The sequence below is a fragment of the Marmota flaviventris genome, chromosome 19 (assembly GCF_047511675.1).
Source record: "Marmota flaviventris isolate mMarFla1 chromosome 19, mMarFla1.hap1, whole genome shotgun sequence".
Taxonomy (NCBI): Eukaryota; Metazoa; Chordata; class Mammalia; order Rodentia; family Sciuridae; genus Marmota; species Marmota flaviventris.
The window spans coordinates 28,354,329-28,381,380 of record NC_092516.1 but is presented as its reverse complement, the minus strand read 5'-3'; the positions used below and the strand labels follow the sequence as shown (position 1 = coordinate 28,381,380).

The window sequence follows — 27,052 nt, the reverse complement described above, 5'->3', positions numbered from 1 at the left end:
GCAACATCTTCCTAATACTGGCTCTGCCCACAGGGGTACTTCAGGACCATCTCACAGCCTGGGTACCCCATGTCTGCCTGCCTGTACCTGCACCTGGATGCTCACCCTCACCGTTCTAGCCCCCCTTTATGCATTCTGTGTAAGGTGGGAACAGCATGATACATGTCTCCAGCCCGGCTCCACCTACTGCACAAGACGATCACAACTGTATTTCTGAGGACAGCAGCAGAGATGAGATCGAACTGGCCGGGTGCGCAGGGCGTGGCTACGATTCATGAGAACTATTCTTTAAAAACCCAGATCTAATTCCAACCCTTGCTTTGCACCTGGGGGGCCCCTGAATACCTACAAGGTAAGCACTAGACCTGGGCATTTCCTTGCCACAGGTGAGCTCACCTGATCTCCACGCCAAGCCTACTCTCTGAAAGCACTCCACACATTTCCTGAGGCCCTACTGTGTGCCAGGCAGACCTTGCAGGGGACCAGGTTGCTGCACCTGTGAAACGGCTCAGATCCGACTGGTACCTACCGTCTAGGTCCAAGGCGTCGAACCCGCCACTGTCGTTGTCTTCTTCGACTGTGCTGCGAGACACGGGGAGGGTTGGGGAGGGTAGTCGTGAATGTGTGTGCAGGAGGGCCAGGGAGGGGGAGGCTTCTGGAATGTTCTGGCTTTCCAAGAGGGCAGTATAGGAGGGAGAGGAAGATCAGCAGGCAGGTAGAAGAGATGGGCCAGGAACTGGGCTGGGAGGGTGGGTGGCCCAGTATCTCCAGCAGGTGAGCAGAGCCCAGGGGCCCCTCCTGCCGTGCATTTCCCTCTCAGCTTTGGACATGGTGAGCACCTGACATCCCTTTGTGCTTGGATGACTCTTGAGAGAGCCGAGCGCCCTCCAGATGAGAGTGGGTGGGCAAACCTCAACTGCCCCCAGCTCTTGGAGTAGATGACAGGTACAGGTGGCTCCCTCACAGCCGCCCCACATGGCTTCCCCAAGTCCCTCAAACACCTCTCCTAGATGGAGTTGAGTACCACTGTGGAGACAGGTGATCCCACAGCTGGGTGGACAAGGCTGGGGAGGGACCCAGGTGGTCTCTGGAGCTGCCAGCACAGGTGGCTGGCGAGGTCCAAACCTGGGCCCCACAGAACTGGGCTGTGAATCCAGCTCCTGGGGCCATGTCTTCCTCTTGGCCCTGACACGTGAGTGTGCTGTGTGCTGGCCTCGGCCGGACTAGTGACCCCCGTCTGTGAGTGCACCTCTACTGTGGTTTTCCTGGTCAAGCGCTCTGGTGAGTTTTGGAAGATAAAGAAGATGGGGACAGGAAGTGTGGAAGCCATTTTGGGGGTCTTTTGCTCTTTGGCAGAAAGAGCCCAAGCTCTGGGGTCATAGGACCTAGGAACCTGATTTCGGGCAGCATGGGGACAAGGGACTCAGGCTTTGCCATCTGACAGTTAGCAGGTAGCCTTGGGAAGAAGGCTGCTTCCCTTCTCTGAACTGTGGCTTCCTCATCTGTACAGAGGGTCCCTCCTGCCCACCTTTCGAGTTGGCTGCAAGGACTGCTAAGTTAGCGAGTACACAGTGGCCTGGAGACGACTGAGGAGCTGGCCGCGGCCCCTCCTCAAACTGCCACTCACCTGCGGAGCGGGGCATCCTCCTTACAGCGCCTGACGATGGAGTCGTTTCCGGGGGGCTCGGCAGTGATGGACATGATACTGCTGCGGCTCCGATGGGGCTGCTTCAAACACACGGAGCAGAGGTGTCATGGGAGGTGGGGAGCTGTGTGCTGATGCCTCCGCCGGCATCAATGTTGTATACACAGGGACGGAATCTAACTCGGATTTGTTCTCGTCCCCAGCTCAGGCAGCACAGGCACAGCAAGCTGGTCCTTAGCGGCGACCTTGGCCAGAGGAGGCCTGTGCTCAGCCCGCGGCGCCTGCTGAGCTTGAAGCACATCTGCTCTCACATCTGCTCACGGGAGGATGCTGGCGGGAACCACAGAGGCCGGGAGGCCAGGGCGGGGCCTCACGACCCTGCATAGACTGAGCTCCGTGTCCCCGGATTGTGCCTGCTCTGGACATGATGATGATTGTGGGCTGAGGAGGGTGGGGACAGCTTGGGGGTGACCTGGGAAACCAAGCCGGCAGGCTTCTGGCAAAGGCTGCCTCAAATATGAGCCTTGGATTCTGTCCCCAAGAGCTGCCACCAGACAGGACTCATTCATTACAGCATCTCTGCCTCCCCCAGGGCCTGATTTGGGAAGCTGCGCTGACAAGCTTCCTGGGGCTTCCCTCGGGGTTAGAATTTCTAATCCTGCGCCTTCTGCTGCCTGGCTGGGGGTGAGTGACATTGGATCTAGTGGCTGGGACCCTGGCGGCTCTGCCCAGGGGGTCTACAGCCAAGGAGTGGAGGTGTTGGTCAGGGGAGGGGTGCGAGCATAAGCAGTTCCTGTCCTGCTCACCCTTCCAGGCTACACAGCTCACCCCGCTGCAAGGTTGCGGTGCGGTGCGGCGTTCTCAGCCCTCGCTGTGCTACAGCCCAAGGCCCAGCTCCTCCCCCTGCCAAGTGTTAAATTGGGGAAGGAGGTGCAAGAGAGTGCAAATCCATTGTGAGGCTGTAGAAACATCTTTAAATAAACGCAAGGAAGACCTGGGCTGCAGACCAGGGTGGACAGGGACTTAGCTACCAGGCCTGGGCTTGGGAAGGACAGAGAGGCGGGTTGGGGCCTTCAGGTGCATAAGCTGGCAGCCCGGGGGACAGCCTTCTGGAGGGGTGGGGGCTGACCAAGTGGAGCAGCCCGCACTTACCATCTTGGAGAAGGAGCTGGTGATGGGCAGGGAGTGGGAGGAGCTGGGGCTGGCATCCCTGTCTTCATGTCCCTTGCCTGTCCTCATCAGAGGGGCACCAGGGAGGGGTGAAAGGGTTGGAAGTAGAAACAAGAGAGGAGAGAAAAGGGAAGACAAGGGAAGTCAGAGGCTCCGGCGGGTGCCCCAAACCTCTTGCCTCCTTCCCCTTGGGGACCTGCCCTCCCTTTTCTGGTACCTGGAGGAGCAGTGCCCCCAGTATTCTCATTTCCCCTCCCAGTTACAGGCTGCTGCAGTTGGGACCCGTCACCAACAGACCCTGCCCCCATCCAGGCCCGACCCAGATAAGGCTGAACAGTGTCACTTGTCCTTGAAGACTTTCATGGCATTCCCCACACGGGGTCCCTAGTGGGAGCTCTCTGTAGACAGGGCCCCCCTTAAGGAGCAAAAGCTTCGGGGGAGCCCAATTAGTCCTTCGTCCTGACGGATCACCATATCCTACTGATGTGGACCAAGGACAATGGGACAAGTCTGTGCCGCCCCTGGCAGCCCTTGTCTGACAGCTCTGCTACCCCATCTCTCCACCTCTACCTCACCGAGCGTGCACACAGATACACAGACACGCAGCCGGTCTGTGGCCACCTCCAGGGGAGGAACCGTGCACTAGGCCCTCATCAGGTCTGGTGAGGGACAAAGAAGCCCCATGACCTTGCAGCGCCCTTTCTCTTCCTTTGGGGGACAATACTCTCTGCTTGCTGCGGGCTCCAGGCCCAGTGCATGTCCCTTTAGATAAAGAAGGCTACTGAGATACCGGATGTAGTCACGAGGGACCTAGATCAGGCCTCCCCCTCCTCCCTCCATGCCCCAAGAGACCTGCCCAAAGCCCAGGTCTGAACTGTTCCCTCAAAGCTACCTGGAGGTCGTCACCAGGGCAGGGTGAAGCCCTTGGTATAGCCTGTGGGCCCCCTGGGGGTTCCTCTCTATCCTCTGGGATGGCAGAGCACCTCCCACACGGCACCCCACCTGGGCTCCTCCCCTTTCTCTCTGCTGCCCCTCTGCAGAGTGGTCCTTCCAGACACTGGGACCATCCACCCAAATCCTCCCTTTTCAAGGCCCAGTTGAAATGTCCCATGCCCTTAACTGTCCCCCGGGTGGCCTGTGACGCTTCCTCCTGAATGTGGATGAGCTGTGGGGAACATCCCAGGACATCTTCCTGAACCTTCCTGTACATGGTGGGTATGCATTTGCCTAACAAACCATCCGCAGCTGATCATCACCCTGATGTGTGGCGAGGACAAAAGAAGGATCTCCAGTCAGTATGTCTGGGAGACCCAGGGGCTCCGGGAGGAACCGGCAGCCTCCCCAGCCTGGGCTCTGCCCAGCCAGGGTGTGGAGGAAGGCCAGGAAGTCCCCGGCTGGCAGGCCCTGAGCACAGATGCACTGGGTGGGGGAGGGAAACCCAGGGCGAGGTGGCGGGCAGGGCCCCTGTGCACTTTGGATAATGATGAACATTAATCACTACCTAATGGGCTCTCACCACCCTGAGACCCCCAAGGTCCCACCCAGGTCGGCCCTGCAGGGTTGATGGCTGCAGTGGGAGAAACAGATGGACCAGGAGAGGCAGTGCGACAGATGAGGCAGGGAGAGAGGGATCTGGGTGTCTCTCACTAACCTTGAAAATCTGACGCTCGCTTCAGGCTGATGGGGGATTTGGCTCTCTGCAGCTGAAAGAGAGGGGAGGGGAAGAAACAAGACAGAGGACACAAATCAAACAGGGCCCTAGACACATGTCATTGGCACTAAGAAAAAATAAAAACCAGGCAAGACTATCCTGCCTCTCAGAGCACGGTTGGCGTGGTTACTCAGGTCGTGGGTCTCCTGCCGCTGGGATGGGACACTGAGGGAGCTCCCCTGGGCTTTGACCAGGCAGGTGTTGGCCCAAGTTCCCCAAGGCCTGCCCCATAGCTCTCAGCGTGGCAGAGGAGCTAGGATGGGGCACAGCTGGGTGCACAGGGCAGGGGGTTTTAAAAAAGGATGAGGCTGCCCACCACCCTTGGCCCCAGGTGTTGCCGCCCAGGGGGTCATGGTAAGAGAGGCCAAGGCAGGTCAGGCCTGATGACATGGTCCCATTTGTTCATGCACTTTCTGGCTCATTCACTCTTCATCGAGTCAGCCATTTGAGGGGGACTGCGCTGGGCACTGAGCAATACAGTTGGGATCAGACTGTGACAGGCACTCAATGCTTATTTGGTAAATAAGCAAATGAACTTGAAACTAATGCTTACTTGACTTTCTTTTCCTTTCTTTTATAGGAGAAATGGGATCCGTGTAAACAAAAACAAAACAAAAATAAATAAATAAAAACCCTAACTTGGCATCATTTCTGTTTCCAGGGTTGAAACTCGTCAAGTGACACCTGGATGCCCAAGACCTAAGCAGAACCAGGCACAGCCTGGTGGGGGGGAGTCCAGCCCTGGCACCTCCCCCCTTGGGGGGGTCTGACTTGGTGCCTGCTCTGCTGTGGGCCCCTGCGCCCAGGTACCTGGATGCCCTTCAGGTTCATCCTGCGCCGGGGCGGGTGGTAGGGCAGGAAGTACTTGCTGTCTTCAGGTGACTCCTCCGAGGTGGAAGAATCGTCAGCCTCTTGACCGTTAACCCTGGGGCTCGCGTCCCCAAAGTTCTGTGAGATGATGGTGGCTGGCAGGTTCCTGGGCAGACTCTGGAGACAGAGAAGCCAGTGATGGAGACAGGTGTGACGAGCAGCTGGCCGTCAGCAGAATAGTGACCAATGGCACCATTGTCCCCTCTGGCATCCAAGCTTGACACCCAACGGCTCCTCCTCTTTCCTGACCTGGCGTCTCCCTGAATGCCATGGGCGATATCCTAGCTCCACACTCCTCTGACCTTACCAGGGCCTGGGCCGGGCCCCCACCTTCTTATGCAGTGGTGAAGGGGTCACCTCTGCCCCTTCACCCCGGCCTCCCTTGCCTTCCAACATCTAGCCCCACGCCTCAGCTAAAATCATGGGAGTACCGCACAAGACCCCTCAAGGTCCCAGAACAGCAGCAAACCCCTCAGGACACTCAGGGAACCCTGACTTGACTGTGCTCTCTTCTGTCCACAGATGGCCACTTGCCTGCAAGGCCTCATGTCTGGGGCTCTGCTCATGCTGTCCCAGTGGCTCAACATGCTGGTCCTGCCCAGCATCATGCCTTGGGCAGGCACTCACCAGGGCACTAGGTTGGTGATGGGAACAGAGAGGGCGTCACTCAAAGGCCACATGAGAGCTCATCACAGGATCCTGGTCCCCCTGAGAGGGGCACTCAGCAACACCGGGAGGGGGCCTGAGGCTGTGCCGGGATCCTTCTGCAGGGGTCTTCCTATAACCTAGAAGGGACTCCTCCCTGGGCTCCCATGGCAACCTTGAACTTGGAATTCACAAGTTCTGTGCTGAGAAACCACGTCCCTGTATTTGCCTCCACTGGGATTCTGTCTGCTCAGGGGGAGAAGGGATTCCGATCAGTCTCCCCAGGGCTCTGGTGAGTCACAATGACTCAGCCCTTGCATCTTGGTCCCTTCCATTGTAAATAAGTACAGCTTCCCTGAAGGACAGTTCTGTGGGCTGCGAGGGACCTGCATTGCACCTGCCCAGGACCGTGCCCAGCAGGTTCTCACTACAGTGAGCATGATCTCATCTGGCCTGGTGCAGCATTCACTCATTTCTGGGTGCCTGGGGCCTGCTGGGAAATGCACTCTGCCACTCACCTGCCCATCAGTGGGTTTACTCAGGGGCACCGGCAGCTTTAACAAGAGCAGGGCATTTTAAAACTGAGGACTGTGCAGTTGGCAGAGGGAGCCCAGGGGAAGTGGACTGTGGTCAACTGAGAGGTGCCAAAGCTCCTAATGGTGGAGCTGCCTGTCTGAGCCAGGATTCTACCCTCTACCTTCAAGATGAGGCGAGTGGCTTCTGCTCAACACTACAGAGACACACATGGAAGGTTCAAGGACATAGGTTATTCTATGTGGGAGGGAACCGTGTACTTCTGCCTTCAAATGGACAAAAAGCCCCTTCACAGTGGTGGTTCCCTGGCCAGCCATCCCTGGTGTCAGGAGGGCAGCTGGCGGCAGGTTGGAGCCGCAGCCCGCCTGACCCACCTGGTCGAGGCTGCCGTTGTCCTTGGAGAGGCGCCGGAGCTTGCTCTCCAGATTGACGATGCAGGCTTCCCGACGCACCATCTCGATCCTCATCTCGTCGTTCTTCTCCTCCAACTCCCGGATCTGTTTCCGGTACTTGTCTTTCTCGATCAAGCACTGCGAGTACTGAGTCTGCGCTTCGTCTCGGGAATGGAAGGCCTGTGGGGGGAGGCGAGACAGGGGCCACTTGGGTGCCTCATCCTGACCCAATCAAAGTGGGCTGTAATGTCCGTCACTTCTTTCCTGGCCCTGACTCTTGGGTGTCGTCTCTGCCCTCTTCATTAGTGCCATCCCAGGGCCGTCTGTCCTGCCTATGCTACGTGCCGGCTCTATGGGGCGGTGCTGTGTTAACAATTCCCCTTTTACAGACAAGGATGGAGGCTTCAGCGGGGCAGCTTGCCTGTGGCCACACATCTTATGAACGATGGCTTGCCTCTGAACCTCTCCTCACTAAAGAGTCCAGGCATTTGAGCACCGTATTATGGGGCCCACTGGACCTGGCTCTCTTCCCTACCCCCTGCACCCTGGTCACCAAATGCCATGGATCTCAAAGCCTCTTGGGATAGAATTCATGTTTGGAACAGAAGTAGGAAAGACAGAGTCATGAGTAACTCCCCATGTAGTCAGTGACATTACACTGGTCAAAACTCTCTGATGGACCCCAGTGGCTGGGCCGGGGGCCTATAGTGCAGCCTGTGGTCCCCCACTCTCTGGGTGGCACTCATACCTGGTCTCGCTCCCGCTCCACCTCTTCTAGCTGCAGCATGACCGTGTTCATACGGTGCTTGTACATTTCACAGTCTTTCCCCAGGGTCGAGCACCTGAGCTCCAGGTCTTCCTTTTCCTCCAAGTACTGTAAGCAACGTGGAGAAATCAATACACATATCAAGCAATCAATAGGTCAGGGCCAACAGCTGTTTCCTGGCTGCACCTCTCTGAGCTGGTGTGCTCAACCTGTCTTTCTGGGGTCTAGCGATCTGACTGAAAGGCACCAAGCTAGGCCAGTCAATCAACTGTGGACTGCTGAGGACCTACTATGTACCAGGTATTATGGGGGAGGACATTGTGGACACGGTGCCTGCCTTCCTGTGGCTTCCTCGCTCAGGAAGGGGAAGACAGATGCTAGGCTAAGCTCATACTTAAAACTCATAAAGGACTCCAAGGGAGCAGAGGAACTTTATACCAGGGGCAGATCCAGTCCCTGGAAAGAAACGTGGGGCTCCAGGTAGCACTCATTGGTGCACCCTGGTAAGGAGGGGACGCTGCCATGGCCTTGGCTCCCACCTTGTCCCGCAGCTCCTCTGCCTGGCGGACCTCCTCCTGCAAGTTGTAGATTTTATTGACGAGCTCCTGCCGGTCCTCCAGTGCCTCTTTCCGGTCATGCTCCAGGATGTCCAGGATGGCCTTGTCTGAGTCTGGCAGGCTGCGTTTGCCGGCCTGAGCGGACAGGTAGCAGGGGTTTGATGGTGTCAAGGTTAGGGGCGGGGAACAAGGTGGACACGGAAGGCGGGGACGACAGACTCAGCCACAGATACTGAGAGAACAGAAGGTTCTGTTTCTGCAGGAAAGCAGAGGCAGGCAGAGATTTCTCTTGGGGTCTTTAAGCAGCTTATCACTTAAAGAAGTTTATCACCTGGAAAGAAGCGTAAGACCCACTTTTTCTCAGGAATACCCTGAGCCTATTGTTCTCCCAGCTCTTATCAGAGCCAAGCCGACACTGGCTGCTCCTCAGAACACTTCAGAGCTGACAACAAAGGGAGGCCACTCTGCCTTCCAGACACCACCCTGGAATTATCAACTCTGCTCTGATAAACTGGGCTCAGCCTCTGCTCGGAAACAGAGCCCCAAGCCCTGGGTGGTAGTCCTGGGGGATCACCCTAGAGAGAGCAGGGGGGATGCATTTTTTTTTTTCCTTCTCTGCAGATGCACTTTGGAATATGATTCCTCAGTGATGCCCCTCCTCTGTCCAGACAGGATTCTGGGATGACCAAGATAGGAGGTGCATGCACAGAGCGCATGGTTGAGGTTTTTGGAATCTTTAAGAGCAGGGAGGTTTTTTGATATGCTCTTCCCTCAGCATCAGGACACTGATTTCCATGTGGCTTTCACAGAGTGCTTCCAGGAAGGAAATGTGTTTGTAAGTATGATCTCCCATAACAGGACATCTCTGACGGGGAGTGGCTTCGTCACTCCCACCCCACAGAGGAGGAGAGGGTGGTGCCTGGGGATGGCACAGGTCATGTGCCGTCAGCAAGCCGAGGCTCTGGACACACACCCAGGTAGGCACGCCCTCACCTGGATGATGGACTGCAGCTCCTGGATCTTGGTCTTGAGCATCTCATTCTCCCGCTCCAATTCCAGGGCCTGCTCCTTCTTGGGCCGATTCTCGATGTCATTCTTCAGTTTCAGCGACTGATTTCTCTCCAGCTTACATTCCTCCTCCATCTTGTTCAATCGGTGCTTGAGTTGATCGATCTGAAACGCCCAAGAGGGTGAGGGGAGAAGGCCGTTGGCAAGAAACAGAAGAGGCAACGCTTTTCCAGATCCCACTGGGCTTCCAGCACCAGCTAGGTTCTGCCCCCTCCTCCTCCTTCCAGCTGGAGGTGGGGAAAGGCTCACAGAAACTTTCTGCAGGAAACCATATCATCATCTCCTTTGTGATGGAGAGTTCCTGATGAGTTAATTTTTTTTTTAATCTGGAATTTTTTAAATTGATTTTTTTAAAAAACAAATGACAGTGGAATGCATTATAATTCTTATTACAGCACAATTTTTCATGTCTCTGGTTGTATATAAAGTATGTTGACACTAATTCTTGTCTTCATACATGTACTTTGGATAATGATGTCTATCACATCCCACCATCCTTGCTAATCCCCTGCCCCCTCTCTTTCCCTCCCACCCCTCTGCGCTATCTAGAGTTCGTCTGTTCCTCCCACGCTCCCCCTCCCTACCCCACTATGAGTCAGCCTCCTTATATCAGAGAAAACATTCAGCATTTGTTTTTTTGGAATTGGCTAACTTCACTTAGCATTATCTTCTCCAACACCATCCATTTACCTGCAAATGGCCATGATTTTACTCTCTTTTATTGCTGAGTAAAATTCCATTGTGTATAGATGCCACATTAGAATACTTCTAAAGAGCTATCGTCCCTTAGAAAATTCTCTCCGAGAAATTTGTACGATAGAACAGGTTCCAGATTAGGTTACCCAAGCGGGTGTCGCCCTAGCATCTGCTACTGATTTCAGTGGCCTTTTATGATGGGTTTCAAACGGGTCCTTGGAACTCAGGGCTTCCCTTGGAGAACCCCAGGGTGATGGATGGGAGGCAAAAGATGGCCGAGAAGCCAGGGATCTGGCCACCATCCTGACTTCAGTCCTCAGAGCAGCTCTGCTCTTGGATGAGTCTGTCCTCTTGGAATCCACACCAGACTTTATTTGAACACACTGCACTACTGCTAAAGACAACGAAACAAAAAGCAGCTTGAAACTCAGGGGAGTCTAAGTCTTCGGGACCTCTGGCCTGAAGGACCTGTCTGGATTTAGTATCAGGAAGAGTGGCCTCCAGAAGAAGGCAGCCGCTGCGTCTGAAAAGCATGACTGCAGCCATGCCGAGCGTCACCCTCAAGAGTTTAACATCAGGAACTGGGCTCAGCAGGTATCTTGAGCCTTTGTGGCTAAGCTTCTCTGCTTCCTCAAGCTAACCGACCTTGCGCTGCACTCAAGGGCTGCAAGGAAGGGAGACGCCAGAGGAGCAGGTGTCATTTTTCAAATCTAGGCTTGTAGGGAGAACAGCCTCAAGAAATCTGTCAGGTAGCAAGGAAAGGGTGCTACTGCACAGTGTGGCCTGAGACACAGGAGAAAGGGGCACACAGGGAAGCAGCCTGTGGCAGAGAAACGACCTAGGGACTCAGCTCACTGGGTGTTCTTTCAATGCTACACACACTTTCTCATTATTAATATGTCTTCAAGGAAACATTATACAGCAGGAAGTTCTAAGAGAGAAACTTTCTAAGTTCACTTGCTGCAGGTTAACTTCCCCCTGGCCCTGCGTAAAACAGCACAGAAAGCTCTCCTCCTGGTCATGCAACAAAATTCCCCTTTGAAGACCAACTGAAGCATCCTAGGCTGGGGCAGATCCCCAGTCTCACAAGTACAGGGCTTACTCTGCCAAAAACATAGGGTGCAACACCTCAACAATCCCAGGGCACAGGTTTTATCTTCTTCTTCTTTTTAAATATTTTTTAGTTGTCACTGGATCTTTATCTTACTGATTTATATGCGGTGCTGAGAATCGAATCCAGTGCCTCACACATGCTAGGCAAGCGCTCTACCACTGAGCCACAACCCCAGGCCAGGCTTTATCTTCTTTATCACTACTTACAAATAAAAACTGAGGCCAATAGCCAAGGAAGTGGGGGAGCCAGAAGCCAGAATTTGAACTCAAACCCATAGGACTTCACAGTTCACGTTCTTAACTGAAATGCCCTATCGCTATGGACTCAACTCCCCTGAATTCTTGAGGATTGTTTAGTGATCTGTCTGCCTCACTAAATTGTAAGTGACCGGGGCAGAGCTCAAGTTATTTATACCCATGTCCCCCACTGTGCTTAGCACAGTGCCTTACACATGGCAGGTGCTTAATAAATATTCTGAGTCTATTTTCCACCCAGAAGCCCGAGCGATCCTTCTAAGATATAAATCAGCTGTTACTCCTCAGCTCTCAATCCTTCAGTGGCTTCCTATCAGAGATGGAATAAATTCCAAATTTCTTACTATGCTCCTATGATCTGGACCCTGGCCACCTCTCCCAGCTTCTTTTTATTATACCATTTGCTCATCTGGCTGCCCTGCCCTGCTGGCTCCCTGATGTCACTCAAAACAAACAAATAACAACACCACCACCACCATCACCAACAAAAAAAACTGCCAAGCTTCTTCTCTACTTCAAATTGGGACCTTTGCATTTGCATTTCCTCTGACTTTCCAGGTTCCTCCCTTTCTTAGGTGTCCCCTGCTCAGAGACCTTTCCTGACCACTCTAGATAAAACAGCTCCACCATTCTCTATCCTCATTCTGTCTTCTCCATAGCACTCAAACTATTTATGTATTTGTTTTCTGATTATAATGTACGTTCCATGACAGGAGGACCTTAGTCTTGAGATTTATATTTCTGGAATAGAGCAGATGCACAGCGGCGCTCAATAAATAGAAGAAATGAATGAAGCAAATTTCCTTTCTCTTTCTGCATTTAGGAGACAAACTTCATTAATCACGTCAATCATGTGGCTGGTGGGTCGTTCACTGGTACATGCACTGATTTTCCCACTATGCCAGGAACCACGCTGAACTTTGTGGATACAAGCATGATGGACAAAGAGTCCTAGCCTTGAGAAGTTCATTCCCTAGGAGCAGGGGCTACGCTCATTTCGTTACTAATTTCTCTAAGCATCATAATCTGGGGCCTGGGTCTCGTATTTCTCCTCTTGCCACTGAAACCCTAGTTTCCCATTTCTTTTCTTTCTTTTTTTCTTTTTACCTTGGGGGCGTGGAGCCTGTGTGCACATTTCTGCACATGTGCAGAGCATGCACAGTGAAGGTCAAGGTTGTACTAAGCTCTACTGCGTCATTATGCGCAAGTCTGAATATACACACAGAGGATTTAGTTGGCTGAGCCCGAGGCATCAGTGGGTGCGAGCACGCATGCACATGGTGGATCTGGGAACCTGGAGCCACTGGCCCCTTGGTTCCCTGTCTCCCACCTGGGCATGAAGCTCTGAGGGCGTTGTGGGTATGTGTGCACGTGCATGCGTGTCGGAACGTGCCCGCTGGGGTCCTGAGGCCCAGCTTCCCCTTGGCTCAGCCTGGGAGGAGCCCTCCGAGCCCCTACCTCGAGTTGGAGGTCCCGGCTTCGCATCACCGCCATGTTTTTCTCTTCGCTGAGCTGGGCGTAGCGCATGGCCAAGGTGTAGTTGTCGTCCTTGACCTTGACCAGCTCCTCGTTGTAGCCGTCCCGCTCTTCCTTCATCTTGTAGTACCGCTCCTGGAAGGTCAGCAGCTCCACCCGGGTCAGCGTCAGCTGCTTCTTCTCGTCCTCCAGCAGCCGCGCCTTGGCCAGCAGCTCGCAGCGCTGGAGGTCCTTGGCCTTCATCTGCTGCTGCAGCTTGATGACCTCGTTCATCAAGAAGTGCGTGAGGCCCTCGTGGCCCTCCTCCACTGCGCAGAGGGGCACCCAGTCAGGCCCGAGGACCCGGCAGGGCACGGAAGAGGTTCCCGACGGGGCAGGTGACATTCGCTCACTCATTCACTCACCAACATCTTGCTGGCTCTTACTACCCATTAGGCACTGGGGACTCAGGGTGAGCAAAACAGTCGAATGATCACACACAGGTGTCACTAGAGTCAAGACACAGGCAGCCCTGAGAATTTATAATGACCGACCAGATCCAGGCTGGAAGCTAGAGGGGGTGGAAGGTCCCTGTTGGCCAAGCCGAAATGTTCAATTCAGGAGGGAAAGGTATTCTAGGAAGGTGGAACAACATTGCCAAGGCCACATGGGGAGGAGAGAAGGTCTTGGCATGTTTCAGGAGCTAAAGGAAGACCAAAGTGGCTGAGCCCAGCCGGGCTTGGTGGCGCACACCTGTAACCCCAGCGGATGGGGAGGCTGAGGCAGGAGGATTTCGAGTTCAAAGCCAGCCTCAGCAAAAGTGAGGCACTAAGTCATTCAGTGAGACCCTGTCTCTAAATAAAATACAAAATAAGGCTGAGGATGTGGCTTGGTGGTTGAGTGACTCTGAGTTCAATCCCCAGTCCATAAAAAAAAGTGGAGAGCCCAAAGAGAGGGGAGAAGAGGGCAGGCGAGGGGAGGAAGAGGAGGAAAGAGAAGAAAGGAGAGAGGAGAGGGAGGGAGGGGCAGAAAAATGAGCCTGGGAGTCTCAGCAGGGCTAGAGTGTTAGTTAGGGTCCTTGTGGGTCCCATTAAAGACCTGAGTCTTTACAGAGAAACAATGGAAAACCACTGGAGAATTTTAGGCAGGGGAGGGTGGCATGAGACTGGAGAGAACATTGGAGCAGACTGAGAATGGATGAAGGGGGTTGATGGGGCTGGAGGGTCTGAGACAGGGAGAAGACTGATTTAAAAAATGTTTAGGCAGGGGGGCTGAGGTTGTGGCTCAGAGGTAGAGCACTAGCCTAGCACGTGCAAGGCACTGGGTTTGATCCTCAGCACCACATACAAAAATAAAATAAAATAAAGGTATTGTGTCCAACTACAACTAAAAAAAAAAAATTTTTTTTAAATGCTTAGGAAGGAAGATGAAGAAGATGAGATGCCCAAGGACCTTGGGACATTGGAAAGGGAGCAGAGAAGACAAGGAAAAGATCTCGAGGGCAGAGTGGACTTCTGACCTGCTCCCATACCATGCATGGGGAGGCTCCACCAATGCTCACTTCTCTTGGCCCCTGCTTCAGTCTGTCCCTGTCATCTACCTTTCATTCCCAGGCAGATTGTGTGATGGATAGCCCCAAATCCCATATATCACAGACTTGCAGCTTTAAAACTGTCCTGCTGTGGGACACACACATACACACACAAACACACACCCTTTCTTAGAGTCCAGGTATCCTCGATGGCCAAGTTGCTTACCCACAATGGTAGAGAACCTCCGGGTGGGCTCCTTCCCCGTCACCAGCTTGTACAGTTCTGGGTAGTAAAACTCCAGGCTCTCCAAGAAGACCACATAGCCTCTTTGCCCTTTGGTGTGTAGAATGTCCAACAGTCGGCCTAGAGGAAAGTCCAGATCATCCCATGAGAAGAAGAATACATGTCTGACTGGACACAAGTCTCCATGGCCAGTCTTATCCTGGACTTATGTTCCTCAGTAAGCTCTAAGAAGATGCTCACCAGGTTTGGTCACTCCTGGGTTGTATCATGGAATCCATATAATGTCTATAAAGGGCCAGACCCTCAGCAGGGATAGAGTGAGTGCCCCCCTTTCCTTTCTCTAAAAATTGCTAGAACTGGGATGAAGGGAATTGCAGCCACATGAAACCCGCAGAACTCCCCAATGGACCAGCATTAAAATGAACCATATGGGTACCAGCCTTTCTGGTTGAAGGAGGGTAGAAGTATAGGGAATCATGCAGGCTTCTCTGGGATTCAGAGCAGGAAAACAACTTGGTGGGTGGGAAGCTTTTGGAGAAGTCATAGGAAAGAGGCACTGCTCCCTGTTCTTCTTTGGGATTATCACACAGTCTGGAAACATCTTTATCCTAGATGGAATCTGCTAGCAACTTCCAGTTTCCATCTAATTTCTGTGGTTTGGATGTTGTTTGTCCCTAAAGGGTCATGTGCTGAGAGCTTGGTCCTTGGTGTGGAGATACTAGGTGGTGGAGACCTTTAAGAAATAGGGCCCAGAGGTCAGTCCTTAGGTCATTTGGGGGTGTGCTCTTGGAAAGGATTGTGAGATCTCAGTCTTTCTCTGATTTCCTGCTGGGCATTGTGATCTCTTCCTTATTTACTCCTGCTGTTATGGAATGTAGCCAAGAGGGTCCTCCCCAGAGCTGAGTTGATGCTAGTGCTCTGCCCTCAGACTTCTAAAACTGCAAGCTAAATAAACCTCTTTTCTTTATAAAGTTGTCCTATGTCAGTTATTTTGTTGTAGTGATGAAAAAAAAAAAGGCTTAAGACAGTAGTCATTCCACTTATTGTTTATACTTCCTGTTCCTTCCTTAAATGTTTTATTTTCAGATATTTCTTCCATTTAGGCCCTAAAACTCCATCTTTTCCCTAGGACAGATATGATAAATACATTTCATCTTGTGTGAATCCTGATGGTTTGAGGAAGCTGCCTGGAGCACTGTGTTGAGAAGGATTCCAAAGTTATATCCAAGCTCAGTGGGAAAGCACGCTGTGATTAATTAAGGATGTCTGCTGTGAATGCAGAGGAGAGTCACAGCATATGAGCCACTTATCAGCCATGCTGTGGGACAGGGATTTCCAAGCTTCTTCAACTGTGATCCACAGAAAGAAATACATTTTACACCACGACCTGGCAGGGCCCACACACAAGGATGAGTACAGAAGCATATGTGTACATACAAACAACTAAAACAAGTTCCAGAAACACACCACCTTTACCGAGTATGGTCAAGTCCCGTGCCCCTTCCCCCTGCCAGGCACTTTAGAAAAGGCTGAGGATCCCTTTCCAGAATAATAGTTTTAAGCAAATTAAATACCTTGGGTTACAAAGGAAACCAATTGTAATAAAATCCAGGTATCAAATATTAAGGAAACCAATTGTAATAAAATCCAGGTATCAAATATTAAACACATGTGTGATTTAGTAATAGATGTATTTCTTTGTTAATGCATTAAATAACAAGATCTCTTGGCAGGTCTCATAACTACTGTAATTTCAACAAGAGAGGAGTGCAAATGGTATTTTAAAACATCTGCAAAGCTGTAATGTGACATAGAGATACCTGTAATTTTTACTCTTGACAGAGTCAGAGGTTACCTATGGCTGCTGCGGTCACCTGCTATCATTCGTAATTGAAGGCAAGGCTAAATTTCAGTTGAAGTTTATAAAATCAAGATGTAATTCCATCCCTTCCCCAAGTTCATGGATCCTCGGAGTTTTATACACAGACAGGTTCGGGAGGGGACAGGAGTGGGCAGCGGCCTCTGGATGTCAGGATTTTCGAACCCCACTTTGGCCCAGTTAAGTGGAGGGTAAGTCCTGGGGCAGCCTGGCGGGATGGCCCGGCCTCCTCCCTACCAGCCTCCTCCTGCCTTACCGGCCCGGTTGATCTTGGACGGCAACATGGGAGCGTTAAGCACTTCATCTTCGTCTTGCTCATCGATGACCTTGCACTGGCGCAGGTAGGGGGTGAGCTTGGCCGGGTTGATGTAGCGACTCAGCATGTGCCGGTTGCACTCCACGTTCTCCCACAGGGCGTCCTCCTCGTCCTTGAGGGTCTCCATGTCGTCATCCATCCCCGGCCAGCCTCCTCGCCAACATAAACCCCAGCGAGGTCAATCAAAGAGCCTCCCAGGACCGCTCTCCACGTGCTTCTGCAGTGGTCTCTGGAATATATTAAGTTTAAAAAAAAAAACCAGTCAAGTATATATGGCATATTACCTTTTATCTGAGAACAGATATGAATATTAATATATTAATTAAATTATTAATATAATATTAATTATTAATTAAGTATATTAATGTTAATTCCTTATATACTAAACATAAACAATGGAAGGATAAGCCATAAAAATTTTAAAAGGTTGTTTATAGGGAGAGTGAAAATGCTGCCACTGGAGTTACACCTTTTCTAAGCTTTTATCTTACTAAGAATATATTTTTCTCAAAAAGACATAATACTATTTATTTTTTTAAAATTTCACATAAATGATAGGATAGTGGTATAGTGTTTGCTTTCTTTCTCCTCTTGCCTTCTCCCCGCCCCCACCCCATGTTGCCTTGAGATTTATCTAGGTGGATACATACTGATCCAATCCATTCACTTAAAAAAAACAGTTTTAATGAGATATAATTCACATACCATACACAATTGCCAATTTAAAGCACACATTTTTTTAATGCACTCATGGGTTGTGCAGTAATCACCGCAGCCTAATATTTTAGCATATTTTTTTTCCTCTGTAAAAGAAACCACAGATCTATTAGCAGTGGCTTCTGATTTCTTCCCATCCTCTCTCTCACTGGCAACCACTAATCAATTTACTTTTTCTTTATGGATTTGCCTATTCTGGACATTATATATATATACATACACATACATACATATATATATACACACACACACACACACACACTCATATAATATGTGATCTTTGTGACCAGTGTCTTTTAGCATAATATTTTCAAGTTTTATCCACTTTCTTTCACATTTTTAAAAAACAGCTTCATTGTGACATAATTCACATGGCTTACAATTCACCTTTTAAATGGTTCACAGAATTGTGCGAATGTCTCCACAAGCAATTTAAAAACATTTTCATCATTTCAAGGAGAAACCTCATAACTTTATCAGCCATTCTTCATTTCCCTCCAGTACCCTAGTCCCCGGCAACCACTAATCCAATTTCCGTCTCTATGGATTTGTCTTTCCTTGATGTTCCATACCAAAGAAATCACACAATTAGTAGAGTTGTCTTTTTTTTTTTTGGTGTGACTGGCTTCTCTCACTTTGCATAATGTTCTCAAGGTTGGTTCATTTTGTAGCGTGAGTCTGTATTTCATTTTTTAAAAAAAATTGCCAAATGATTTTTCCTTCTGTGAATATGACACATTTTTGTTTATCCTTTCATTGGTTGGTGGCCATTTGGGTTCTTTTTGTCTCTTATGAACAATACTGCCGTTATGGTTTGGATGTGAGGTGTCCCCCAAAGCTCATATGTGAGACAATTCAAGAAGGTTCAGAGGACCCAATCTGTGATTAATCTCCTGATTAACTGAGTGGTAACTGAAGTGGTGGGGTGTGGCTGGAGGAGGTGGGACCTGGGTGTGACTTAGGGATATATATTTGTATCTGGCAAGTGGAGACCCCTCTCCTACTTTCTGATCTTCATGTGAGCTGCTTCCCTCTGCCATACCCTGCTGCCATGCTGTTCTGCCTCACCTTGAGCCCCAACGAATGGAGCCTGCTATCCTTGGACTGACAGCTTTGAAACCATGAGCCCCCGAATAAATTTTTCCTCCTCGACAGGTGTGCTGGTCGGGTCTTATAGTCACAGCAGTGAAAAAGTTGACTAAACAACTGCTATGAATGTTCATGTCCAAGTTTTCATGTGGGTATGTTTTTATTACCCCTGAATAGACAGATAGGAGTGCAATTCCTAAGCCATCTGGTGACTCTATGTTTACACTGAGGAACTGTTAAACTGCTTTCCAAAGCTGCACCATTTTACATGCACACCAGTAATGTCTGAGGGTTCCAGTTTCTCCTGCTTCTTGTTAACACGGGTTATGGTCTGTCTTTTCCATTGTCACCATCCTATTGGATGTGAAGTGGTATCTCACTGTGGTTTTGATTTGCATTTCCTAATGACCTATGATATGCATCTTTTTATGTGCATATTGGCCATTTGCAAAGGGAAATATCTATTCAAATCCTTGGCCCATTTCAAAACTGTTCACTTCTGTTTTCATTCTTGAGTTGTAGGAATTCTTTATATATTCTGAATGCAAGTCCTATATCAGATATAGGACTTGCAGATATTTCTCATTTTTGTTACTTGCCTCTTCACTTTCTTGAAGACAATTTTTGTAATGCAGAAGTTTGAAATTTTGTGTAGTTCAATTTTTTTTCTTTTTGCATTTGTTTTTGGCATGCATCAAAAAAAATCACTGACTGACTCACAGTGGGGAAAAAGTGATGAAGATGTACTCCTATTATTTCTTAGAGTTTTATAGAGCTCTTATAGTCAAACCTATGATCCATTTTGAGTTAGTGTGTGTGTGTGTATGTGAAATAGGGGTCCAAGTTCATGTGGACACTGAGTCATTCCAGTGATATTCTTTCCCCAGTTAACGATCTTGGCACCTATGTTTAAAAGTCAATGGACCATAAATGTAAAGGTTTGTTTCTGGACTCTCAATTCTATTCTAATGATTTATATATATATATATGCTAGTAACATGTTGTCTTGATTACTGCAGATTTGTAGTATGTTTTGAAATTGGGAAATACACATGCACCAACCTTCTTCTTTTTCAAGATTGTTTTAGCTATTAGGTGCCCCTTTACAGTTCCATGTAAGTTTTAGGATGACTGTCAATTTCTGCAAGACAAGGCAGCTGGTATTTTGATAGTGAATTCACTGCATATGTATGTAGATTGGTTTGGGGTGTACTGCTATCTAACAATATTAAGTCTTCTGTCCATGAACATGGGATATCTTTCCATGCATTTAAATCTTCTTTATTTTTTTTTTCAGTAATGTTTCATAGTTTTCAGTGTGTGCTATAGTTTGGATGTTGAGTGTTGCCCAAAAGTCTTTATATAAAGGCTTGGTCCCCTGGGTAGCATTACTGGAAGGTGCTGTGGGCCTTTAGGAGGTTCTTAGGTCACTGGGGACATGTCCCCAAAAGAGATTTTGGGAGCCTGTCCATCCTCTGTTCCCCTCTCTGCTTCCTGAATCAAGAAATTGCTACTCATTGGGACATGCACTTCCAACAAGATGTGTTGTCCTCATGGGAGGCCCAAACCAATGGGGCCACCAATCTTGGACTTGAACCTTAAGAACTGCATGACATAACAAAACTTCTCTCTCTTTACTTCATAAATAGCCTGTGTCTTGTTTTTTTGGCCCAGCAGATATCCTGGAGAGTGTTTTATGTATGTGCTTGAAAATATGAATTGTTTTGCTGCTGTTAGATGGAATGTGTTATAGATATCCACTAGGTCTAATTTGTTTATAGTGTTATTCAACTCTCCTGTTTCTTTTTTTTTTTTTCCTGCCTAGTCATTCAACCCTTTATTGAAAGTAGGGTAATAAACTGTCCAACTATGATGGCTGAATTGTGTATTTCTCTCTCCAATTCTCTCAGTCTTTGTCTCATGTGTTTGGGGCACTGTTAAGCGTATATAAGCTTATAACTGTTATATCTCCCTGGTGTATTGACCATTTTATCATTATGAAATGTTCTTCTCTATCTCTAGTAATATTTTTGTTTTAAAGTCTATTTCGTCTGATATTGGTAGAGCCATTTTAGTTCTTATGGTTGTTGCTAGAATGATATATATCTTTCTGTCTTTTTACTTTCAATCTTTTTACATCTTTGAGTCTAGTGTGTCTACTATAGACAGTATATAGATGACCTTTTTAAAAACGACTTTTTAAATCCTACTTGACTATCTCTGACTTTTGATTGGTTCATTCTCTTTTTTTTATTGTTATACATTATTCCATTATAAGAAAACACTATTTATCCATTCCCCTATTGCTGGATATTTAATTTCCCCCAGTTTTTCACCTGAACATTTAGCACTATTTGAAATGGGAAAAATCGCAAACAACCTAATTATTCAGCAGGAGACATTACTGATCCTTTTATACTGTACTAGACCACCTTTTAAAAGGAGGTAGTGATGCGAAGACACCCTCAAGGCACGTTGTTAAAAAAAAATAATTAAATTTCAGAATATATACAATATAAAATCAATTACGTAATCCCAAACAAAGCAAGATTATAATTATAATTATGTGGTTGTTTGTGTATAAAAAAGAGAGGGGGGGGAACAGAAAAGAAAGTGAGAGGAGAAGAGAGAGTGAGAGAGAAAATTTGAAAGGATCTGGGAAGAGGAATAAGTTTAGAGGTTAGTGGTCAACACTCCTCCAATGTTTTACAAAAGAGCACGTATTTAGTGTAGTTGGGGAAAAAAGTCATCAAGGGCAAAAGCCATGTCTGGGGCAGCTGATCTGCCCGGGTCCAGTATTAGCCTTCCTACAATTGTCTCTCCAAAGGCCACAGCCCTGATATCTTGTTGGAGCCAAATAAATCCCCTGGCACCCTTGGGACCAAGGAGGACCAATCCACAGGCTGAGAAAGCAAAGGCTGGATACCCAGACCCAGGCCTGTCATATGGGGCCAAAGAGAGTTGGAGGGGTGGGTGCATGTGCTATGGGGGACTGGGCTGGGAGGTGACACAGTGGCCGGGGGGAGGGTACTACGGAGGCTGAGCTGGGTCCTGGGGAAGTAGGGAGGTTGAAGCTATGGGGTAGAGAAGGGGTGAGTGTGCACAGGAAGCCGTTCAACTGAGTGAGGCTGCAGTGAGACATGTGGTCCCATGAAGTGGGGACAGAAGTTGCCATCCCAGGGGTGTAACTCAGTTCCCATCCCCATGAGCCTTGATCTTGGCTCCTGGCTTGTGGTATCTGGTATTTGTTCCAGGCCTTAATAAACTTCCCTTTAATTGAGCTATTTTATGGGACTTTGTTCTATGCAACCAGAGAACCACAGGATACCTGTGAGCTGTATGAGCAACAACCACATCGACAGTGATGGAAACGAGGATTCTGTCTCCATTCAACTTTGCTCCATAGACTTCAATCCTAACCTCTACGAGCCCTTTCTTATTTTTATTTGGTTTTTAATTTTGTACCAGGAATTAAATTCAAGGGCACTTAACCACAGAGCCACATCCCCAGCTCTTTTTTGTATTTTATTTAGAGATGGGGTTTCTCTGAGTTGCTGAGGGCCTTGGCTAAGTTGCTGAGGCTGGCTTTGAACTTGCAATCCTCCTGCCTCAGCCTCCAGAGCCCCTGGGATTACAGGCTTGTGCTAATGGCCCCTGGCTTTATTTTTATTTTTGACAGATTCCTTTATGGTGAAAACATTCCAAATCCCTTTTTCCTAGCTTTTCTGAAATGTGCCATCCATAATGATTATCTAGAGTCACCCAGAACCTTCTGCTGCCACCTAACCCTAACTTAGTATCTGTCGATCAGCCCTTCTTCAGCCTCCCTCCCCTGTGCTCTGCCCAGCCTCTGGTGACCACAGTCTACTCTCAACCTAGATGAGATCAATGTTTTTGGATTCCACGTATGAGTGAGGCCACGTGGGCTTGTCTTTCTGTGCCTGGCTTATTTTCCTTAATGTGATGACCGTCCATTCTTTATGAGTCCTTTTGTTAACACCTGGCACCACCTGGGTCACCTGAGAGTCTGCCTCCGTCTCCCATAACTCCCCACTGCAGCAGCTCACTTTGAAAATGCATCAGGACACAGAGGAAAACGTACTGACCTTTATTCTCTTCAAAGAGTTGACATCCTATGAATGCGATTCAACAGTTCTTTCCCAAGCGTGTGGCAGACACCACTGTCACTCATCGGCACCATGCCCCTGCTCTTCCTGCTAACAGAATCCCAGTTTTTTTTCCAGGAATCGGGCACCTCATGCTTCAGGGAGGCCGGGCATCTTCTGAGCTGAAAGAGTGGATCTTGTTTGATCTCTACCAGTGTTTTGGGAATCAGCACGGGAAGCATGTCATGGCCCGTGCAGCCTGTATGAAAGTCTGCTCGGGGCAATTGGGGTAGTTTTCCTTGATCTTTGACACAAGGAAAAGGCACCCTGTCACTGAGCTTGCAGATGTCAGTATGATGCTCAGTGTTGCTGCTGTGACATGAGGACTCACCAGAGGGCACGGCGAATACCCTCAGGAGCACGGAGTTGAGAGGAGAGATGGATGTCCTTCTCCCCAAGCTACTGACCTCATCAACCCAGGACCTCCAGCGCCCCCAAGCTCTGTCATGCATATGGTGGGACTTGCCTGCAGCCAGGTGGAGCTGGGCCTACCCCCGTCGGCAGCCCAAAGCCTCCTGTGGTAGATGCATCTACTTTGTGCAAAGACTTGCTGGGCGCTGTGCTCGCTGCAGAGAACTGAATGGTGCTGAAAGCTACGCCTCGTGGGGGCTCAGAAAGCACAAGCCTAGGAAGCACTGCTTCCCAGCCATGAGTGCAGGAGCGCTTGGTGCCACAGAGATGCTCCTGCAGTCTCGGGGTGGCAGTGAGGCCACCCAGGCAGCCATCAGCAAGACAGCAGATGATGGGGGTGAAACTTGCATTGAGAGCACCCTGTGTGCAGAGCTGCACAGCCACAGAGGGGAAAGTGGACCACTCAGGAGCATCGCAAGCACCATGCAGGGCACAGAGGGTGCAGAGATGGGACCCACATGGTCCCTGCTGCCTGAGATGCTCAGAGTTCAGCTGCAAGGGTCAGCCACCTACACAAACTGTTAGTGTGCAGAGTGAGAGTGGCACCCGTGGCCAAGAGAGACATGCAACAAACCCGCTGGCGGAACTGGATGTGCCTGCCTTGGGTGCCACTGTGTGCCAGGCACTGCGTCCAACCCTCGACCCTTTATTTGCCGGGTGCACACTTGTAATCCCAGCGGCTCCCAGAGGCTGAGTAGGAGGATCCTGAGTTTAAAGCCAGCCTCAGCAACAGCAAGGCCCTAAGCAACTCTGTGAGACCCTGGCTCTAAATAAAATACAAAATAGGGCTGGGGATGTGGCTCAGTGGTCAAGGGCCCCTGAGTTCAATCCCTGCTACCCTGCCCCTCCCCACAGCCCCAAAATCATTTCACTTAATTATCACAGTGGCTCTGAGAGGAGGATGTGATCAACCCTGTTTTGTAGACAGGGAAACCCAGACAGTCAGCCAAGTCAAGGTCATACTCAAGGCCACAGAGCAAGTGTGACCTGGGATTCCAGTCCAGGCCTCCCCTCCCTATGGTGCTCCAAGGTTCCTCTCTCCTTGGAAAGCAGGAAGCATTTTGAGCCAGTGTGCTGGGCAGAGGAAGAGGGAAAAGAATGCAGCTGAGCCTCGGAGCAGAGAGGAAGGGTGAGAGGACCCATCTGCTCCCACCTGCAGGCACAGCGCCTCTTTGTCCTGCGGGGCTCGCCCACAGACCTTTGCTACTGGTTGGACAAAGCTTGAGGATTGAAAAAACGAGTCCGCTGTGCCTTGGAGGGTAGAACACACACACCACACAACCCAGGTTTCCTTCCGAGGGACCAGCCCCACGTGCTTCAGGAGGCCCGGGCACGCCTCTTGACTGCAGCCTCACACACTCCAGAAACCAACACCCTAACACAGTGGTGGGATAAATAACCCGTATGTTCCACAGTGGCCTACTCTACAGCAGTGACAATTTAAAAAGCTACAGCTGTATGCATCATCACAGATGAACCTCAGGAACATAATGCTGAGCCACATGCCAGTCTCAGAAGGGCAGGACAGGAGGCATCGAAGCAAAGGCAATAAACAGGGCATGGGCATGGTGGGGAGGCTGGGGCAGGAGGATCGCAACTTGGAGGCCAGCCCCAGCAACTTAGCAAGTCCTTAAGCAACTTAGTGAGGCCCTGTCTCAAGATTAAAAAAAAAATCAAAAGGGCTGGGGATGTGGTTCAGTGGTTATGCATCCCTGGGTTCAATCCCCAGGACCAACACACCCCTCCCCCCCCCAAAAAAAAACATAGGTAATGAAACATTACAGCTAAGGATATATGGGGACTCTTCACTGAGAAGCAAGGGACTGGTAAAAGTCAGAATGGCCCCCTGAAGAGGACAGTCAGATGGCTGGCTGTGACCTGGAAAGGCACCCAAGGGACGTAATAATACTGCTCTGGCTGGGGACATGAGTGTGGTATTGTTCTTTGTCTCATGGATTCACATTACACACGTATTTTTAAGTGTGTGAAATATTTCATGGACAAAGACGACGGGTAGTGTAGTGAAGCTCAAAATAGAACAAAACATCTCTGGGTTTCAAACGTGTTTTCTCTTCCACACACAGCATTGCAACTCGGCCTGACTCAGACTTGTCACTGGGACCAGCTCAGTGGTGAGGGTCAAGCTCTGGGCAATGTCTTTGAAAATCATTTGCCCAGAAATGCACACGTAGATATGGAGGCTCTGAATCTGAACTGCCTGCCGGGCGGACGGTCCATCTCTGACCTCAGTCTCAGCCAGGGCTTCTGACAGCCTTGACCCAGCACTCAGCAGGGCCTGGCTTCCAGGCTGAGTCAGATCACACTGGTTTCTCTACAAACAACCGAAAAACAAACCCAAGGGACCTGAGCAAGTCTCCACGGGAAGGGCCACTCAGCTCACCTGTCCCTGGGAAGTCACGACCAGGTGGATGCATTACCTGTGCCCAAACTCCTGTGAGAGCCCTTTGTTCATCCAGGACATTTATCACGTGGCTTTCTCTTGCTGTTACAATAAATTTCAAAATCTTGATCTTGACCTCCAAGGCCCTGCATGATTTACGTTTTGCTGGCTGCCACAGTCTTACCGCAGCTGTATCCCAGGCTGAGTGGGCTTTTGTCTGATTGTCCATCAAATGGGCTTATGTCAGAACCTGCTCCCTTCCTTCCCAACCCTCACCAAGTCCCAGGTACCCCTCCCCACTTTCTGTTTTTTCAATATAAAAGAGATAATATACATTGAATACCTGGCATGCAGTAGGTGTTCAATAAACAGGAGCTGCTAAGCTACTATTAAAGTCTGCTGTTTATACTTTCTGGCTGGATCTTGTCTTCCCTCAAGCCAGTCTCCCGATGGATCTGGAGTTGAGATAGCTGGGATCTGAAAAGGGAACGATAACCGTACTTGGAGCAGGAAGCGGAGGTAGAGAGGAAGGAAAGCATCTAAAGGCTGAAGATATGTTCTGCACAAAAAGCCAAGGATGTGAATCTTGAGGTGCATGTCTCTCCAGGTGACAGTGACCAGTGGCCCATCAGTGGGGCAGAAGGGCTTCTGTTCTGTTCAGTGGAGAGGCCACTGACCACAGTTTCCAAGACCTCCAGGATGGAGCACAAGGGCAGGTGGTAGCCCTGGGTAACTCAGGGCAGTGTGTGTGGGGGGGTGTCCTCACAGTGCTCTGACCAGAACCTCTTCAGGATGGAGATGTTCTAAGTCAGTTATGAATTCTAAGGCAGCAAACCACGTCCTGACCCAAAAGAGTTCCCTTCACTGTGAATCACATCCTCTGCCTCTATCTTGCCATGGGTCTGGGCAGAAACACGCCATGACTGCATACACTCGGTAATTTCCCAAAGGTGACATTCCTCATGGACCCTGACAAGGCCATTCCTAACACCCAGCCACACGGCTCCAGGAGCCCAGCTGTGGTTGTGAGCTTTTGGGGGAAGGAACAATTCTCCTCCCGGGCCTGGGAGAGGGAAGGTGGCGTTCAACCCTGGGAAGGGGATGAGAGTCCTGCACCTGACCTGGCAGCTGCTCCCAGGGCTCTCTACTTGGGACCCTGGGGTGCTTCTGTTTAATCAGGAACTTGCTTGGTTTTGGGCTTTCAGGATTAATCACAGGTGACATCCGCTCTCCCAGGGCTGACAGAAGCTGCTCCTGTCTGCTGTCGGCTCAGGCTGGAACAAGCTGTCAGAGGCCCTCAGCCCCAGGGAGGTGGCAGGGACATGCATCTCTGGAGGACACCATCTCCTTGGTCTCCCTGCTCGGTGGTGCCTGGGACAGGAGCAGCAGCACGGCATAGGGAAGGTGGCTTACCTCCCTAG

The 27,052-nt window shown here is 50.0% G+C and overlaps 1 protein-coding gene across 4 annotated transcripts in view; it reads right to left on the bottom strand.

The window, feature by feature from the left end:
• The window catches only part of LOC139701304 (caspase recruitment domain-containing protein 11-like), a 53,429-nt gene that overhangs the window by 14,993 nt on the left and 11,384 nt on the right, over positions 1 to 27,052 (bottom strand). For 2 of the 4 annotated variants that reach the window (XM_071605601.1, XM_071605598.1), the window contains exons 2-15: positions 25,975 to 26,108; positions 22,760 to 22,941; positions 16,788 to 17,076; positions 14,635 to 14,772; positions 12,881 to 13,206; positions 9,284 to 9,463; positions 8,273 to 8,425; positions 7,716 to 7,841; positions 6,950 to 7,147; positions 5,337 to 5,513; positions 4,467 to 4,518; positions 2,798 to 2,874; positions 1,628 to 1,728; positions 530 to 582 (exon numbers count right to left, since the gene is read on the bottom strand). In XM_071605601.1, the coding sequence (XP_071461702.1) occupies positions 530 to 582; positions 1,628 to 1,728; positions 2,798 to 2,874; positions 4,467 to 4,518; positions 5,337 to 5,513; positions 6,950 to 7,147; positions 7,716 to 7,841; positions 8,273 to 8,425; positions 9,284 to 9,463; positions 12,881 to 13,206; positions 14,635 to 14,772; positions 16,788 to 16,986 (1,780 nt within the window). In that variant the 5' untranslated portion in view covers positions 16,987 to 17,076; positions 22,760 to 22,941; positions 25,975 to 26,108. Of the gene's footprint in view, positions 1 to 529; positions 583 to 1,627; positions 1,729 to 2,797; positions 2,875 to 4,466; positions 4,519 to 5,336; positions 5,514 to 6,949; positions 7,148 to 7,715; positions 7,842 to 8,272; positions 8,426 to 9,283; positions 9,464 to 12,880; positions 13,387 to 14,634; positions 14,773 to 16,787; positions 17,077 to 22,759; positions 22,942 to 25,974; positions 26,109 to 27,052 lie in introns of those variants that run through there. The other 2 variants (XM_071605599.1, XM_071605600.1) reach the window with 2 other exon arrangements.